The 16,876-nt window shown below is 40.2% G+C and overlaps 1 protein-coding gene across 2 annotated transcripts in view; it reads right to left on the reverse strand.

Moving 5' to 3' along the window:
- The window catches only part of PARD3B (par-3 family cell polarity regulator beta), a 391,422-nt gene that overhangs the window by 96,949 nt on the left and 277,597 nt on the right, over positions 1-16,876 (reverse strand). For both annotated transcript variants that reach the window (XM_054278140.1, XM_054278137.1), the window contains one exon: positions 279-389. In XM_054278140.1, the coding sequence (XP_054134115.1) occupies positions 279-389 (111 nt within the window). The remainder of the gene's footprint in view (positions 1-278; positions 390-16,876) is intronic.

Below are 16,876 nucleotides of genomic sequence, written 5' to 3' on the forward strand. Positions count from 1 at the left end.
GGGCAGAGGTGAAACAGGATTTGAAGGAACTCATTTTCACCAGCTAAAGCAGAAGCTGGGATTTGAATGCAACAGTGAAGTTCACAGAAACTGCAGAACAACAAGCTCCTGTCACACAGCAGCTCTGACTCGGCCAGGAACAGCCCAATGCTCTGGTTTGCCTGGACCTGACTGCAGTGGGCATTGTCTGGGACAGGCTGGCTGGCTGTTCCTTCAGGAAACCCCTTGCTCTGAGGTTTCTCACTTGATGAACAAAGATGCTCCTGCCATTTACTCACCTTTCACGCTCATCTTTCATTTTCTCCAGCTCCTCCTCTTTAAGCATGCCTTGCTTTGGAGTCCCCTTCTGATCTGCCTTGCCACTTTTATCTTCTTTCTTCTTCCCAAATCTGTTAAAGATATCAAAGAAGGAGTCATGAGGAAATAATTACAGAAGAAAAACCAGTACTTATCTATCATAAACCACAGAAATTTTAGGCAATCAAAACACTGAGTTTTTATCTTAGTGACTCATAAATTTCCCACATTGGAAGATATGGTATCAGTATTACCTTGAAACTTAGTTGAAAAGCCCTGTCAAACCTGAAGTGCAGGGCATTGCAGAGCTGAAATATTACATGGCACATTTTAAAGTGGCTGAAGGCGCCTCTTGCCACATGACAGCTCTCTGAAAGTCATCTGCAGTGGCTGTGGTGTCAGCATCCAGACTGGGCCACCATTTTGCTCTTACCAGTAACTACTGTCTCTCATTCATTACGCCCCAATTTTAGCATTTGTTCTTTGTTTAAATGAGGATGCAATCAGAAAGAATAAAATCTTGCTTTGTTCTAAGAGTACAAATCTAGACAGTTCATAAGAACTCTTTTTTAAACTTCTGAGGTTTTCTTTCTGCCTAGTAATATATCGTCATGTAATATTTATGCTGTGAAAGTCTTCCAGAGGCCCCAGTGGGTTTGGGGCTTGCACTGTTGTTTTATACACTGTACAAATATGCATAACAAGTCTGCTTTACCCAGCCTACAAAAGGTGGCTGAACTGGGGAGCTACATTTAATTTCTGATGGAGTTAGACAGAATACTGGGGTCAAATATGCTCATGAATTATGGACCAAATAAAGAGTTTAAAAACCTCCCCTCCTCTGCACAAATTTAAAATTCTCAGTTTCACAAGTAAATGATCAATCTGTATCTTCCACTGCAAATTAATGTGCCCTTATATGCATGACAACAATGTAAAGAAAAGTAATTACTTCTTGATTAAATATACAATATTTATAAATATCACAAACTAATTACTCTGACTCAAAATCTCAAACTCTTCTGTGAAAGTCTGCAGCATTGCCCCCGTGATCTTTCTTATACCCTTTTTATTTTTCATGTCAGCCCAAACTGCCTCGAGTGGAACAGCTGAAACTACTGTGACTGTACTTAAGCTGTAAATCATTGACTTTATGCTTCTCCACAGGCAAAAGCAGAAATTTTGCAAATAGTCAGGCTCATAAGATAGTGATCCAAATTTTTTGTGAATTTAATTAATAATTCTGAGCTTGTAGTCAAATGAAGTGACTGGGAACTCTGCAGCAAGTTTTCCAGACAATAAGAACTTGGTTAGAAAGGCAATGATGGATGTGAGAGACAGACACATAGCATGTGGTACTAATCAAAAGGGCAAATACTACAGGTAGTAACATGAGATGCTTTATAGTGCCTCTGTCATGGACTGTGCTGGGGAGCAGAGAGCCTCCATGGTTTTCTCTTTTTTCCTATGTGCTGCTGTAGAGATAGATGGTGTCTTGCATTCTTTGAGGGATCCTTTGCTCAAAACACACACCTTGTCTACAAACAATCTTCAGATCTTTTTTCATGGTCCCTACTCATTTCAGCACTTCCAGAAATACAGAATATACTTTCCATGCTTTTTCTGAGTGTAGAGCAGCAGACTGATTTCACTGCTTCTTTCTGAGTTCCAGTAGTTCCAAGAGACTGGAGTCACACACCCCATGAAAAGGTGGTGGTGGCAGTGAAGGCAGCAGTCAGGAAACACAAGAGAGACAGAGGTTGTACATAGAGTGAGGAGAAACAAAGTCAGGTGGGTGCACATGTATTAAATTACCCAGGTGAAAAAGAAAAGCCAAATGAAACTCTGCATATATTACTCTCTACAGAGATGCTGGGCAGCCAAACAAGAAATCACCTGGGTATGAGCACCAGCAGGCTGCTCCTGAAACACCCCTGCTTTCTGACACTTGCTCATGCTGGGAAGATTTCACTGCAGTTTTCTCAGGAGGCCATATTAACACTTGCATCTTGGTCATAATCCAGCTCTGGTACTTTGTTTATATTCAGGCTGCCTGCTTTTCTCTCACAGTTTCAATTATAGGTTTGTGGAGTTTCATATTCGACTGTAGCATGTATTGATTTTGAAAACATTTTTCTTGGGCATTTTGTATTGCTGCAGGGAGTTGAAGTTGGATATGTTGCATACTCAAGAGAAATGTAAAAAACCCAAGTCTTTAACACATGTCCCTTCAAGTCTAGATATTATTTCTTGCTTACTGGGGAAATACATTTTAAATAAAATAAAGTGACAATTTTGATTGCAAGAACTACCAACATGACAAACCTTACAAAAACAGTGCTGTTTGCTGGTAGAATTGCTCCTGCCATAAATTTGGCAAGTTTCAGTGTAATTATAAACTGGGAATAATGAGTTGGTCTTGACGAAAACAACTTTTGTTGTTGTGCTGCATTGAAGGCAGTGTGGCCAGCAGGCTGAGGGAGGTGATTTTGCCCTTACACCCCACTCTCATGGGAGCCCATCCTGAGAGCTGCACCCAGCTCCAGGGGCCTCCAACATACAAAAGGATGTGGAGCTGTTGGAGTGAGTCCAGAGGAAGCCACAAAGATGGTCAGAGGGCTGAAGCTACTCTCCTATCAAGAAAGGCTGAGAGAGCTGGGGTTGTTCAGCCTGGAGAAGAGAAAGTTCAATAAGGAGAGATCTTATTGCACCTTCCAGTACCTAAAGGGGACTACAGAAGAGATGGACAGGGACTTTTCCCAAGGGCAAGGAGCGATAGGACACAGGGGAATGGCTTTAAAGTGAAAAGGGGTAGGTTTAAATTAGATATTAGGAAGAAATTGCTCACTGCGCATGGTGAGGCACTGGAACAGGTTGCCCAGGGAAACTGGAGTTGCTGGAGGTGTTCAAGGCCAGTTTGGATGGGGCTTTGAGTAACCTGGAACAGTGGAAAGTGTCCCTGCCCATGGCAAGGTGGAACTGGTGATCTTTAAGGTCACTTCCACCCAAACCATGATATGATTCTATGACTATTTCTTTGCAATTTTTTGCTTCAGATAGATTTGTTTGGGCTTAAAATTTTGACTTGTTACACTAAGTATGCAGCATGTAGCTTAAGGTTAGGGAAATATTCAGATGTAGTTTTTTTTTTTTTTGGCCTGTTCTGCCCATTGCTAAACATCCATTCCCTTATTATCATTATTTTTCATTCTGTTCTCTTATTATGCTTTTCAGCTCAACAAAAATCTTGCACAAATATTAGAAAATAAAAGCACCACAAAATTTAACAGCATTAAGAAAAGAAATATACACAGACAGCATTAAACCACAAAGAACCCAGTATTATCTCTGCCTGAATTCATACACCCTGTCCTAAAAGTTATGGTCTGCTCACTGAAGTGTTCTAATTGCCATAGGCTTCTGATGATAAAATTAACTTCCAGCCATTGTAATTTTGCATGGGTTTGTGAGGTTTAATAGTCTCTGCTGCTTATTGGAACAACAAAAAAAAGAGGTAGTAAGAGTACTTGCTGCATGATCAGATTAGGTTTGATCATATTATCAGTATGAGGGCCTCGACTGACTTCAACAAGAACAGGATAAAATCTATTGTCAAATTATACTATGGAATTAATCAAGTCCATATTAAAATTCTATAGAAACTGAATGGCTTTAGGATTTGAAAATGCCAATTCTCCAGGCAATGAATAATTGGACTGTGGTAAAATCTGCCTTCCATATTAATACTATTGTCAGCAGAACAAAAACATGACTGAAAAATTGTATGGTACACAAATTTTTAAAATGTCTGTTTTGCTATACTGTGCACAGTCAAATTTGCTTCAACTTAATATCTGATGGATTCATTACTCTGAAAAGCTTTTATAACAAATGGAGAAATATAACTAGAAGAGCTGAAAACAAATGGGTCAGCTGTATCTTCTCATTCTATAGCCATCTATAATCAATTTATGTCAAATGAAGCCACTGGTCATTGCAATGACAGTAAGGAAATAAATCCATGCCTTCCCAGGTTGAGTGAATGCCCCAGTTCTTTGATTATTCACTGTAAATGCCTGGGAAGCACAGTTAAAGATGTTACAGCCCTGTTTACCTTAGTATACTTTTCAGTTGGGAAAGTTAATATTCCAACTACTCAGAGCACAGCTCTCCTGTAAATAAAAACATAAAGGGTTTTTCTTTATGTGAACAGATCTTTGAGCGCTTCGTGCTTTTGGGAAAAGCCCATATGCAGCTGCTGAAAATATGCTGTGCAAGAGCGAGGCATTATCCTATTTCTATTAATTTCAAAGGGTGCTCTGCAAACAACTGAAATCATTCCCCTCAGAAACATTAAGGAAATAAAGTCTCTGAATAACAAAGGTATGTTGTCTTGCAGTATTTATTGCCATTCTATTTGCTGTAGCATTAAAGCATATGTATGCTTCTTTCCAAGGATTCTAAGGGATAAAAATGAAAACAAACCTACTACAGAACCTGTTCTGTTATTACTTGGGATAAATGTCTTGCATGCAAGACCTAAAGCTGTGGTCATGGCAACACTTCGTTTCCGTGTGGAGCCAGATCTCAAATGTGTTGATATTTGCTTCAAGGATTAAAAAGCAGGCAGGTCTATAGACCCAGACTTCTAAGCAGCAGAAACATCTGGTGGGTGGAACCTTGAAAGCTGCTTGCTGACTAAATTCAGCAATTTGGATTTCTTAGCTAATGCAGTTGCCCGAGATCAGGAGGTTCCACCACAGCTAACAAGGTACATAATGGAAGTACAAACATCTGTGGGAAAATAGTTCAGAAGAGCCTACGACACAGTCAAGCAAGGCACAAATCCTAACACTGTCAGAAAATCTTGACATCTCCAGAAATGATTTGTAAAAAACCAGAGTGATTTGCAAAGTACATATAACAAAAGCTCTGACTCCAAGTCATTTCACAGCAAAATGGGGAAAAATGCTGAGATTATTAAAGCAGGTCCCTTATGAAACGTTAGAAATAACTCTTAAAATTAAATTTAAATGTGAGTAAGAATGAATAAGTGAGAAAGAAAGATAAAGATACTAATAAGGTATGATTTTCAGGTCCACACGGGGACTATAAAAAGCTTATTAACTGCCACTACTGCGGTGTGTTTTAAGTTATTTTATCACTCAGCTTTTACGGTAGAAGAAATACTCTAGAAGCAGCGCTGTGCTTTGATTAATTGCTTTCATACATACACTTTTACAGAGTATTAAACATTGCTGTAAAGATCCTTAGTGAATCAGACTTGATGGTGATTACAGGCCAGGCTCATTTCACATTTATGTTAATAGCAGCATTAATGAAATACATCTTTCACATTTTTAGCGGCTCTCTAAATACCTAAAAGGTTTGTTACTAAATGTTTACTTACTGGGCAGAAATGTGCCATTGAGCATTACACCATTGGGATCAAGAGCTTTGCAACAGCTAAAAAAACTACAGAAAGGAAAGAACCTGTTTTGGCAAAACATGGAAAAAGGGCAGCTGAGTGCCAGGGGGCTGTGGACAGGAGGGGTTAAGCATCTCCTTGCCTGGTCCTCTGCCAGCCCCTTGCTCCCAGAGAGTGGATCCCATTCCCTCGGTGGAGGATTTAGCCCCAGCCACATGGAGATGCCCCTCCCAGTGTCCAACACACATTACAGCAAAACCTCCTCATGACAAAGCCTTGCCCAGGAACAGGTTTTGACCCAACCTCCCTGCTTTAGCAGGGTGAAAGGAAGGTGCCAGTAAGATGATGAACACAGGAAATGGTTATTTCAGCCCCTGATGCTCCCTGCTCCGGGTGGGGAGTGCCTCCAATTCCGGGACAGTGCTCCGTACAACACCAATGCTGTTGGGTAAATTGGAAAGGGAACTCGAAAATAAAGAGGAAAAAAAATGACTTCTAGTTTGATTTGGTGAGGCTTGCTTGCAGGAAAGACTTTTGCAGCTGGGCTGCTGCCTCCCTGTTCTCCCACTACTAGGGCTCACTCCCAGGGCAGCAACAAGGGGAGGCCAGCAAAAGCAGAAGCTTTCCATGGCAAACAACAGGGCAGCTTAGGCAACCAAAACCAGCTCCCCTGCAAAGGGAAAAAAGGACCTAACCTCTGATTTATTACATCAGTGGAAGCATGGAACAAATTGTCCAGGTGTGCTATTCTACAATTATTATTTGTGCTTCACAAATGCAGCTGAGCTTCCTGAATGTGAGAATCCTCATATTTAGCGATCTTCAGATTATTTTCAGAGATATCCACATTATGCTAATGCTGTGATCAGAGTTAAAATTATTATGATCAGCAGGAAGAGAGAAGTTATGCAGAAGTTGCAAATATAAAAAAATCCACCTTATTATGCTCCTGTACATCAAAATTAAGCAAACAAGTGCCATTTTTGTATTTTTTAATTTATTTTTTATTTACTGTATCAGACTGCTGGAGCTAGACTAAAATGACTGAACTTCCAGAGCCAGTCTAATGGGAGTAAAACTTATCTTTTAAGAACTCTGATTAAACACAACCTCCCCCCACCCGTTTATTTCTTTGATGCCCAAATTAGCATCTTTTCTGCAGCATGCTGAATTAATTAGTACAGTGACAAAGAATTAGTCCAGATAAGATCAAAGCTGAAACCATATTTATCTGGAATTTGAAATTAAGAGCAGAGAGTATTAACCCTCAGCACTTCAAGGAGCTTTCCACATGGCACACTTAGTAAGACTTCTGTGAGTTCATTCAAAATAAATCAACAGTGCAATTTTTTTCCCCACCAAAGTTTTGCTAAAAGGAAAATAAATTTGCCATGAATTCTGCTACAATGCAAAACTGCCTTTAATGCAGACCCTGTACATGCTACTCATTGTGTAACTTGTAGGCATCAGTAGAACAAAGCAAACAAAGCTGAGAAAAGATACTTAATCACATTTGTATTAATGCATGGATCATCGCATTGTTCACAGACTTAAGGGCTACTGAAAGAATTCCCAGCACTGAATCTGAAAAGCTGCCTGCTGTAACACCTCACAGGTAAATAATCTATAATCTTCAGTGGAGAGGGTCACACACAGAAATGAAATGTTAAACAGAAGCCCTAAATTACACACTGAAGTTTAAAGTTTACTTTTAGAGTATCAACCATGTGGACAGCAATAAAGGAAAATCTTCATTTCTGGTATCACTGCCTGAATATTATCTGTTTCAGTACCAGATAAGACTGGATGCTGTTTCCCATGTGACATGCAGGAGGCTGATCCTTTGCCTAGAAATTGCAAAATGGAGGCAATTTAATAGCATCCCCAAAATCTTCTCACCCATCTTTCCAAAACCTTTGAGTCCCCCATAGCCTTATTTTTTAAACACAGAACTTGGTCTTGAAAAGACAGAGGTGAGTTACTGTAACTCACTCTGGTAATTAGGTACTAGGAAATTCTTTCCAGCAATCCACTCCTGCTCATCTGTACCATATGCAAAATCTTACTTGTGCAGTACAAAAAAATGAACCAAAGACAAAACCCTAAGGAATGTGATGGCACCTTAAGACTTGGGCCACCTGAGCTCAAGTGTAAACAAAGTCCATCTACTGAACCAATGGAATAAAATAACTCTCATCAACTACTGTGTTAACCTAGACAACAGAAGGCAGCTGTGAAGAGTCATCCTTCATACTTCAAGGGGCTTATTTTTAGAAAACATGCTGAGGTAGTCTGAGTCCTGGAGGTAGCATTTATGAAAGGGGGTCACTACTTCTATTATCTGACCAGGGAAATGGTAATGTTCAATGCCAGCTATACACCTGTTTCCATCAAATGATGTTTTAATCATCCAGTGACCACATTGCTAGTATTTTTGGTCTTGTGAACAAAAATTCAGCATCCTATGTTACATATATCACAAAAGAAAAATCTGCAGTAAACAAGAACAGCTGTGATTTACAGCTTGATCAGAAGGAGGAAAAAAAAAATCAATTTACGGTCTGTCCAATGCAACAAGCACTGCCCGTTTGTCCACCAGACTGTGGAACTACCCTGTACCAAAGTAAGAAACTATTCCCATATATTCTTATTTGTCCCTGCTTCCACAGAGCAGCAGTTATTTCCCCCTCCTGGTTTCCCTTTACAAGCATATAATTTCTTCTGAAGCAAATACTAATTCTGCTCCAAACCGTGCAGAGAAACATTGCTGCACCTTCCCTGTAAGGGCTCTGTTAATGGCAACCTGCCAACCCCAGGGGAACACGATAATCCCATCCATGTCTTGGGCATGGGAGCTCCACATTCAAAACAAAAGGAAAAAACCAGCCCTTGACTTTGCTTTCCTAATCTCCATTTCATAGTCTCAGGAAAGGGAAAGGGAAAAGAAGCAGGCAGGCTTGCTATTAATTTTTCTGGATATTTGTTATCCTTTTCCATGCAGCAAAATATAAATGCAGTTTCTGACTGAGCTATTCCTCTAAGGTGCAGTCATGAAGGCAAAGTAGGAGACGCAGAGTGGCTGCGCAATCTGCTGAAGCTGCCAGCAGCCCCTCCAGAACCACTTGCTGACTTTGTGGTTTTCAAAATCCTGCAGTCAAGTGAGAGCCAGCACACCTCTGCCCCAGCAACACCTGCAGCCCTCTGCAGGTAGCTGAGAACCACTTAAAGGTGGGACAGGGAAAAGACCAATTGAAGGGAGCTAAAGGGTAGCTCTTTGGGTGCCAAACTTGACAAAAAAAAGGGCAATGAATTTTCCCAGACTTCACTAAAGTATCAAGTACATGTGTATGTATATGTATTACGCATGTTTGTCAGAGAAGGACTTTTCATTTTTCTCATGTCATAACTCTCACGGTATTCAGTGCTTTTCTTAGCATTTTAGCTGCTCATGCACTTCATGAGAATCTCCAGTTGCACTACAAAACTTTTTGCTCAGCCCTCTTGGCTACGGAAAAACAACATAGAACTGTGACATTAACAGAACTGCAGATACAAAACTCATGAGGCAAATTAAATATACGACATTTGCAAAACGAAACTGAAAACCTGCTACATTTGCACCCAGAGCCATGATATTTTGAGGTGTCAGACTTGCTAATCATCTCACCACTGCAGGGCTCACCTTCTCACAGGCCTTCCTCCCCTTACATGTCACAGTGGGGATTTGTTAGGGCTTATCTGACTTTCATGAAGCAAACCTGCACACTGCAGGTTCCAAAAAGATCTCCAAGGACAAAATCCTTGGAAATAGCAGGAATACAGAGGACTCCCCTCCCTGTTACAATCGAGACAACATGCCAGTCTTCATGAAGGCTCCATTCTGTGGAATCTAGTGACTTTAATTAGTAGTTAATGTTGAGCATATATCATTATATCCATTCCAGTACAAAGAAATTGAGTCACAAAGGGTAAAAATTACGTGCTCAGTTTAAAAGGTCCTATTCTCTTTTTCTTCTGATCAGCTCAGAGTTATGATTCCATTACCACTGCATAACCACCTGCCTGACTTTCTAGCCCATTTGCTATGATGCTTTTCCCCTCCACTACATCCCCATCTCCTTTAAGTTCTTTCCTCATCTGTTTCCTTCTCCCCAACACACTTGCTCTCCTCCTCTTTGCTCCACACTCCTTTCATATGCTCTACTGCTGCACTGCTACAGAAACAGCTCTTTCTGAGGATTTCTGCTGGAGACTGCCCAAAAGGAATGTGTCTTGGGGACCAGCACTCTTGCTTCCGAGACACTGAGCAGCAATCTGCAGTGAGGACATGCAGAGACCTCTCCAGGGGCTGACAGATCTCTCCAGAGAGATCTCTACCACTCTTTCTCAGCAAGATGCATTAGCCTTATTTGAGCTCAGGCCCAGAGTACTTGATAAACGCTGAACTAAGAGAATTCACAGTAAAGGGATGCTTTTGAAGGGAGATATAAGAGGGAGAGAATGGCTCTTGAATAGGCAAGGGAGGTTGTAAAGGCAAAAAAAACCCTACTTGTTTTTAGGTTTTGTAATGGACTTCTAAAGATAAAGCAACACAAATTCCTCCTCTGTGCCTTAACTATATCTGGCATTTTTACAAAGCAGTAACATTCAAAACAATGCCAAAGTAAGAGAGGAGTTATGTATATGCTGTATTTTGAAAGATGTGTTTTGGCATAACAAATAATAGATGTTTTTGCATTTTTAAACTGTCAAAATCAGTTCTTCTGATAAATAATACCTTCACTCCCTGGCCTTGGCTATTGTACGTTACTAATTAGACATAGTAGTTTGTGGTTAATATCCTTCCCCACAGATTTATTATTAGCTTGTATATTCTTTTCAGTAGAATTGTGCTAATGGTGAGGTCTGCTGGAGGCCAACTGCATGAAGCCACTGGGAGGAGAAATCTGTTTGCCTGTCAAAACAGTGGCTATCAATTAGAACTGTAAATGTGATTCCTTTAAGTGTCTTGGATGGTAGCAGAGACTTCCAGTGATGGATTAGGGGGCTGAATCACTTTCATATTGTACTAAAGCAAGCTTTCAAGCAAACAGATATCTGCATGAAACAAATTCACCATTTTTTTTTGAGCAAGTCCAGAAGAACCTGTCTGACCTGCCAAAATTCACCTCTGCTATTTTCCCAGAAATTCCCAGAAACACAGCACTTAATGTGGCATACTGACAAAAGTGATACTAGATTATTCTGTGGTTTTCTTAGGAAAACTTGGCTTAGGATAGCTACAGCAATAGAAGAGAAAACCAATGAAGCTGCTGAAAGACACGGTCCGTAACAAAGAAGCAGTGAGACAATGCAATCCCACCGTTCAGTGATTGGGGATGCAGTCCTGGCACACAGATTGCAATTTCCCCTCTGACACAAGCACCCAGCTCTCATTAGCATCACTAAGAGCTGTGTGGACATACTGATGGGAATATGTTCCCCTGTATTTTGCAGGAAATTAACACCACTAGGGGACTGAAGGAGGCACTGAAGGAGTCACTCTCAGACATACCCTCTGCCAGTTAATTAAGCAAAAACTTCTGCCACAACTCTCAGGAGGAAGCTCTTCCCTATTCTCAGTACAGCAAACTTGACACAAAGCGAAACGTCAGGAGCAGGACCTAGGAAATGGGGATGTTCAGGGAAGGTGAACTTCAGCCTGCATTTGCCAAGCTCTTCTGCCACCAGGTGTTGGTGAATTTTGAAAATAATTATTAGGAATCAAATTGATTAGTTATGGCTGAATTTAAGCTTTAAGAAAATATTTTCAGCTCTCATACATTTTGGCTCTTGGTTACTGGTTATTTTCAGTAAGAGTAATCCTACATAGCACATATAAAAACCAGGCAGCCAGACTAACCCTCCAGGACTCCACTGCTATTTTCACGCCAAGAGAGAGTGACTAACCAACACAGGAAAAAGCAAAAGATTCAAACATACTCACAAAATGTGGCTCTAGCAGCTGAAGGACAATGGTTCAGGATGGGGAAGGTTTCATTTGGCCTCATCAGGCTGATTAGCTAAACTGAACCTACTAAAATCCTTTCCTTTATACCACTTTATAAATTAAAAAAAAAATAAAATCAGAACTAAGTGACTAAAAGTTTAGTCAATTATATGAACTACACAGCTCTGTCTCATCTGTTTGCAATAGTATTAGTCATGAACTGTGAGCCAGAATATTTCTTTGGAAGGTTTCAATAAAAACCTAGCAATCACTCCTGTTTCTTGACTCTTAGTAGAAGTAATTTTGGTGCAATCAGATAAAGAAATACATTTTTCTGGACAACGTCAGAGAAAATTGCCAGAACAGTGTTTAAAACAACGAAGTACCTTTGCTGGCTACTAAAATCATGTACCTTGAAATTGCATGAACACCATCAACAGCCCAGATTCCGAAAACTTTTTCCTTCTTGCATATTTCTTGTCTTTCACATTGACTCCCAAACACAAATGTTCATAAAGTATTTTAAAAATGGTTATTTGTTATTGCTGTTTATATTGCCAGACAGGTAATTTTTGTGTGACAGTGCAGGGAAAAATCTCTGCTTTCTTGTTCAGATACAGAAAGGCTTTGTTCACCAAACAAAGGCTTTGACTTCTTTTCTCACAGCTCCACGTGAATAAGGTTACATTGACTCATTCAACTATCTCCAATACCAAACCACTGGTGCTAATTCTACCAAGAGTCCAAAATGAGAACAGAGACCTTAAAAATTTTACGTTACCATCTTAGCTCCAAGAAGTTACTCTAAAAAACATTTTCATTATGAGAGTGGTTATAAAAAAAGCTAAATTCAAAGCCCATAGTGGCATAGAAGGCTGAACAACACAGATGAAGTCTATCTCTCTCTCTCTCTAAAACTTCTGCCACAGGAGCTGCCAGTACCACTGCATGAATAAAATCTCAATGGTGTTGATAAAAAACTATTCCAGGCTGTGTAGTCATTCAGTGAACCTGAGTCTCTTTTGTTTCCAAACCGTGCTTGATACAATCACAGTTTCTCCTGAATGTATCAGACATTAGCTGTTGTCCATCAAACAATTCACAGGGAAAAATTCTGGCTTACAAGTTACCCATGAATTACTGAACACAATCAGCATTCAGTACCATGAACATTCTGCTTATTCATCATGAACTGCAACTGATCACATGCACTATTTCTATTTCTTAACTTGATAAATCATTGTTTAAAAACTACCTTCACAAACAGGGGAGGAGAAGCCACTCTGCACTTCCTGAAAAACATGTTTTGGCAACAGGCCCAAAAATTTACTGCATTAAAAACCCCCACAACCATATGAACACAAATTGCACCACACGAGTGATCACAATTGATGAATTACATTTAGCTGAAAGTATTTAATCTGTAAAACAAACTAGAGACCTGACTGTGAAACAACTTAAGCATCTGCATTTCCATTTCTTTGCTGCATGCTTGGTCTCCTCTGATAGGAAACAGTGAAAAGAGTGCCTAATTTATCAACTATATATATCACTCATCATTTGATCTCTCTATACCACTATTTATTTTGATTTATTAGTTACAACATTTAAAACAATTTTTTGTCATGATAATTGAGTTGTCTTTGTAGTCTTATTGTTGTGTATCTAGACAACTGCATTAAAGATGTAGAGAATTTCAGACAAAGTTGCATTATTGATTTAGAGTGCCATGATGATGTTATTTTGTTGTGTTCTTATAACTAAAAAGCCCAGTTGTCTGGCCTCAGTTTTTCTTCCCATGTGGGGAAAATGACATCCTTTTACCCCTCTCCCAGCAGTCATACATCTTCCTGCCACCTCCTGTCTCACTTGTACCACTGTCTCTTTTCCAGCCGCTGCTGGAAAGACAAGTATCACTACAAATACAGTCCAGTGATTCCTGGGGGGGCGGGGAAAGAAAAAAGCAACAGGATACAGGAATGTAAAGCAAAAATCATGGTCAAATTCAAGATTCTGAATTTTCAATAACTGGAAAAAAAATAGCTGTACATGTGGAAAAAACCATTCCCCTCAAGTCCACTCACAATAGCTGGAATTTACAACTAGATCTTTTGTACTGTTAGGCATACTTCCTCTAGCAATTAGCTGGCATATTCTCTAAATAAGCAGAGTTGTAAAAACCAGCTAATGTCCTAGTGCTTCTATTGGAAATCTTTAACAAAAATCACTAGTATTTAACAGATTGGTTGAAAACTGGTTTCAAATAGGGTACTTTATTGTTTCACAGAGGACAGTGAGAATTTCATCTTTAGGTACCTAATGTGGCTAGTGGTGTTTCAATCAAATGAAAAAGGAAAAGTAAAGAAATGAAAGTGCCCAAAGGTTCTTATCTTGCTCAAGACATATCCAGAAGGTGAAATGGAGAGCCTAAAAAGCAAAAAGCTGTGCACTAAATATCTTGACCTGTGAGTTGATTTTATGTTTGTTACCAGCATTTTCTAAAAATATATTTAGTTGACAGCACATTCCAATTTGACTTATTGCACAAATAGTCAAAGCCAGATACGAACAGGGACACGAACAGCACCCCACCTGGGCATTCCTTCTTTTTCTAGTAGCTGCTCCCTGAATTTGAGCATGGCCTAGGAGACAAGCTCAAGACACGCTTTCCATGTCATTGTGATTCCAATCACAGCCTATCCTAAGGAATGTTCATTTTTCTGAAACAAGGCCAAAAGAGAAAGGTCTATTTCATTCCAGTTCATCTTTTTATATCTCCCAGTAGATGCAGAGTTTACCATTTCACAGAACAGCAACACAGAACCAAACTCAAAAACTGACAGCTGAAATTTGTTTACGTGGCTGGATCCTCACGGCTCTGCCTTTTCTGCTGGTTCTACCTCATCCAGAACTGGTTACCCTCATCCAGAACAAATTAAATGCAAAAACTGCGTGATCTTTCCATTCTGTTAACAAACCAAATTTTAATCCATGTAAATTAAGTTATTGTACCAATTTCCACAACTCTTTAAAGCTCACAAAAGCCTGCAAAGCTAGAAAAACTGATGTTTTCAATTGGTTTTTGCCAGTGGTGTGAAACACATCCCTTCCATCCCTTCTTAATTTTGTTTACATAGCATGATTTCCAAGGGCCCAAAGTGTGGCCTCCCCAAAGCTGCAGAACCTGTCAATTCTATCCTCATACTGTTTCACGTGTTTTTGCACCAAAGCAGGAATGATTTATTTCCCTCTGCAGTGTTTTACAAAAGTGATTAAGGACAGATGAGTGCTTCTGAACTGAAATGCATAGGACCCTATGCAAACAGATTCGTTTTGCATTTGAGAAGAAGCCTCATCACCAAAAAGCCCAAAACTCAATGACAGATGAAACTTCTTTATCTGGCTGGATCCTCACAGTTCTGCCTTTCCTATGGTTTCTGCCTGTTACCCTCATCTAGAACAAATTGCAAAAAAAAGAAAAAAAGAAAACAGTTTTGCTGTGCACAAGGTCAGTCAGCAAGTCTCCTGATCACCAGGAGAATGGGATATCCCACAGGCTTCAGACAGTGACAAAGCCTAGAACTCCAGTCGGAATGCTGCAGCAAGGGGCTGCCAAGGAAGCGGTAGGATGCAAAGAGTCTGTCCCACAGTTTTTTTTCTGGACAAAGGCTGGAGGCCCCTAGGTAATGTTAAGGTTGAGGTAACAACCTATATTAGCTACTGTGAGATTAACCAATTTTCAGCTCTGCTGTCTGCATTCTGATCCACCATTATCCACACCCCTCACCTCACCTCAGTATTGACAGAAGTCAGTCAGTATTGGAACAAGTGAAACTGAAATCAGAATACACGGAATTGTTGTAAAATCTAATAAATCTGACATTTAACTGTAGAGCAGACCTTGTTTTGTTCAATGAGAAAATCAGGTATACCAAAGTTGAAAAAAAAATGAATATTGTAAATTTATTCAGAACATTTTTTGATCCAATCTACTTTTACTTCAAGAGCTCCTCAGAACTTCTCATCTGAACTCTTAAAGAAAATCCCCACTCATTCAAGACTGTATCTTGTACAACATCACACTGAAAAAAGATGTTGCAAGACTGCTATCCAATTTTCTTTTTCAACACCCTTCTCCTAGGCAGAATGTGTTCAAAGCAAAAATATCATCTCTCCACTTATATTCAATGCCAGAAATGTACCTATACAAATCGAGAAGATCATAATGCTCTATTTGAGAGTGCCTGTAGAGCAGGCAGACTTGATTATATTCCCTAATCTAGCCTAGCTAGTATTTTTTCCTGTTAGCAGCTCATTGATGGTGTAGAATGCTCAAGAGCTGCAAAGAATCAGCTGCAGTTGGATAGAGGGGACATCTCTCCCAAGGCTCTCCTATGAACACCTTCCTCCCAGTTACCTCGGACCTCACTGTGCTCTCCCACTGCTAGAGTTGCAAAAAAACCCCATCCAAATCTTTCCCATCCCAATAGTCCCAGTATCTTCTCCTTTACACCTTGGATCTGCAACCAGTAACCATTACAAGTTCTAATTATGATTATCCTCTTATCGAAGCTTGCATTGAGTACTTGACCTTCCCTTCAAAGGATTCAAACCACCACCTGCCCAACACATCTCAGCCATTCTGCACAGCTCCAACCATGGCGCAGCACTGCAGAAATCAGGGCTGGCACAGCAGCCCTTGCTGATGTGCAGGAGAGGAGAGGAGAGGAGAGCAGGGCTGCAGCCAAGCTCACGGTGGGCTGTGGCCGCTGACTGGCACCATCGGCTCCAACCAGCAGCAGGGCACACACAGGCACCTCCCACAGCCTGCTCTGCACACACAGCCAGCTGCAAACCTTCTCATCTCCCTTCTGAATCAAAAACAAACCAACTAGCCCAAAGCAGGCTCTGGGGAGAATACATCTAGAAAGTTGTCACTCCCAAGTGTCAGAAAGAAGCAAAACATCTATTTTTCAAAACATCATTATTATCTCTTAGGTAGTCAGTCCTGCCCAGTAGACTGGGGAAGGATGGTAGACTGACTTGGAAATTTAAGGAGTCACTTCTAATTAAGAGACAATCAGTGATCACTTAAATGATGATCTCTCCTTATCCTCATAAATGCCAGGGTCAGGAGATATGGGAAGTGAGCCATGGTGTTC

The sequence above is a fragment of the Melozone crissalis genome, unplaced genomic scaffold (assembly GCF_028551555.1).
Source record: "Melozone crissalis strain CALT ecotype California unplaced genomic scaffold, PUWL_Pcris_2 ptg000023l_1, whole genome shotgun sequence".
Lineage (NCBI taxonomy): Eukaryota > Metazoa > Chordata > Aves > Passeriformes > Passerellidae > Melozone > Melozone crissalis.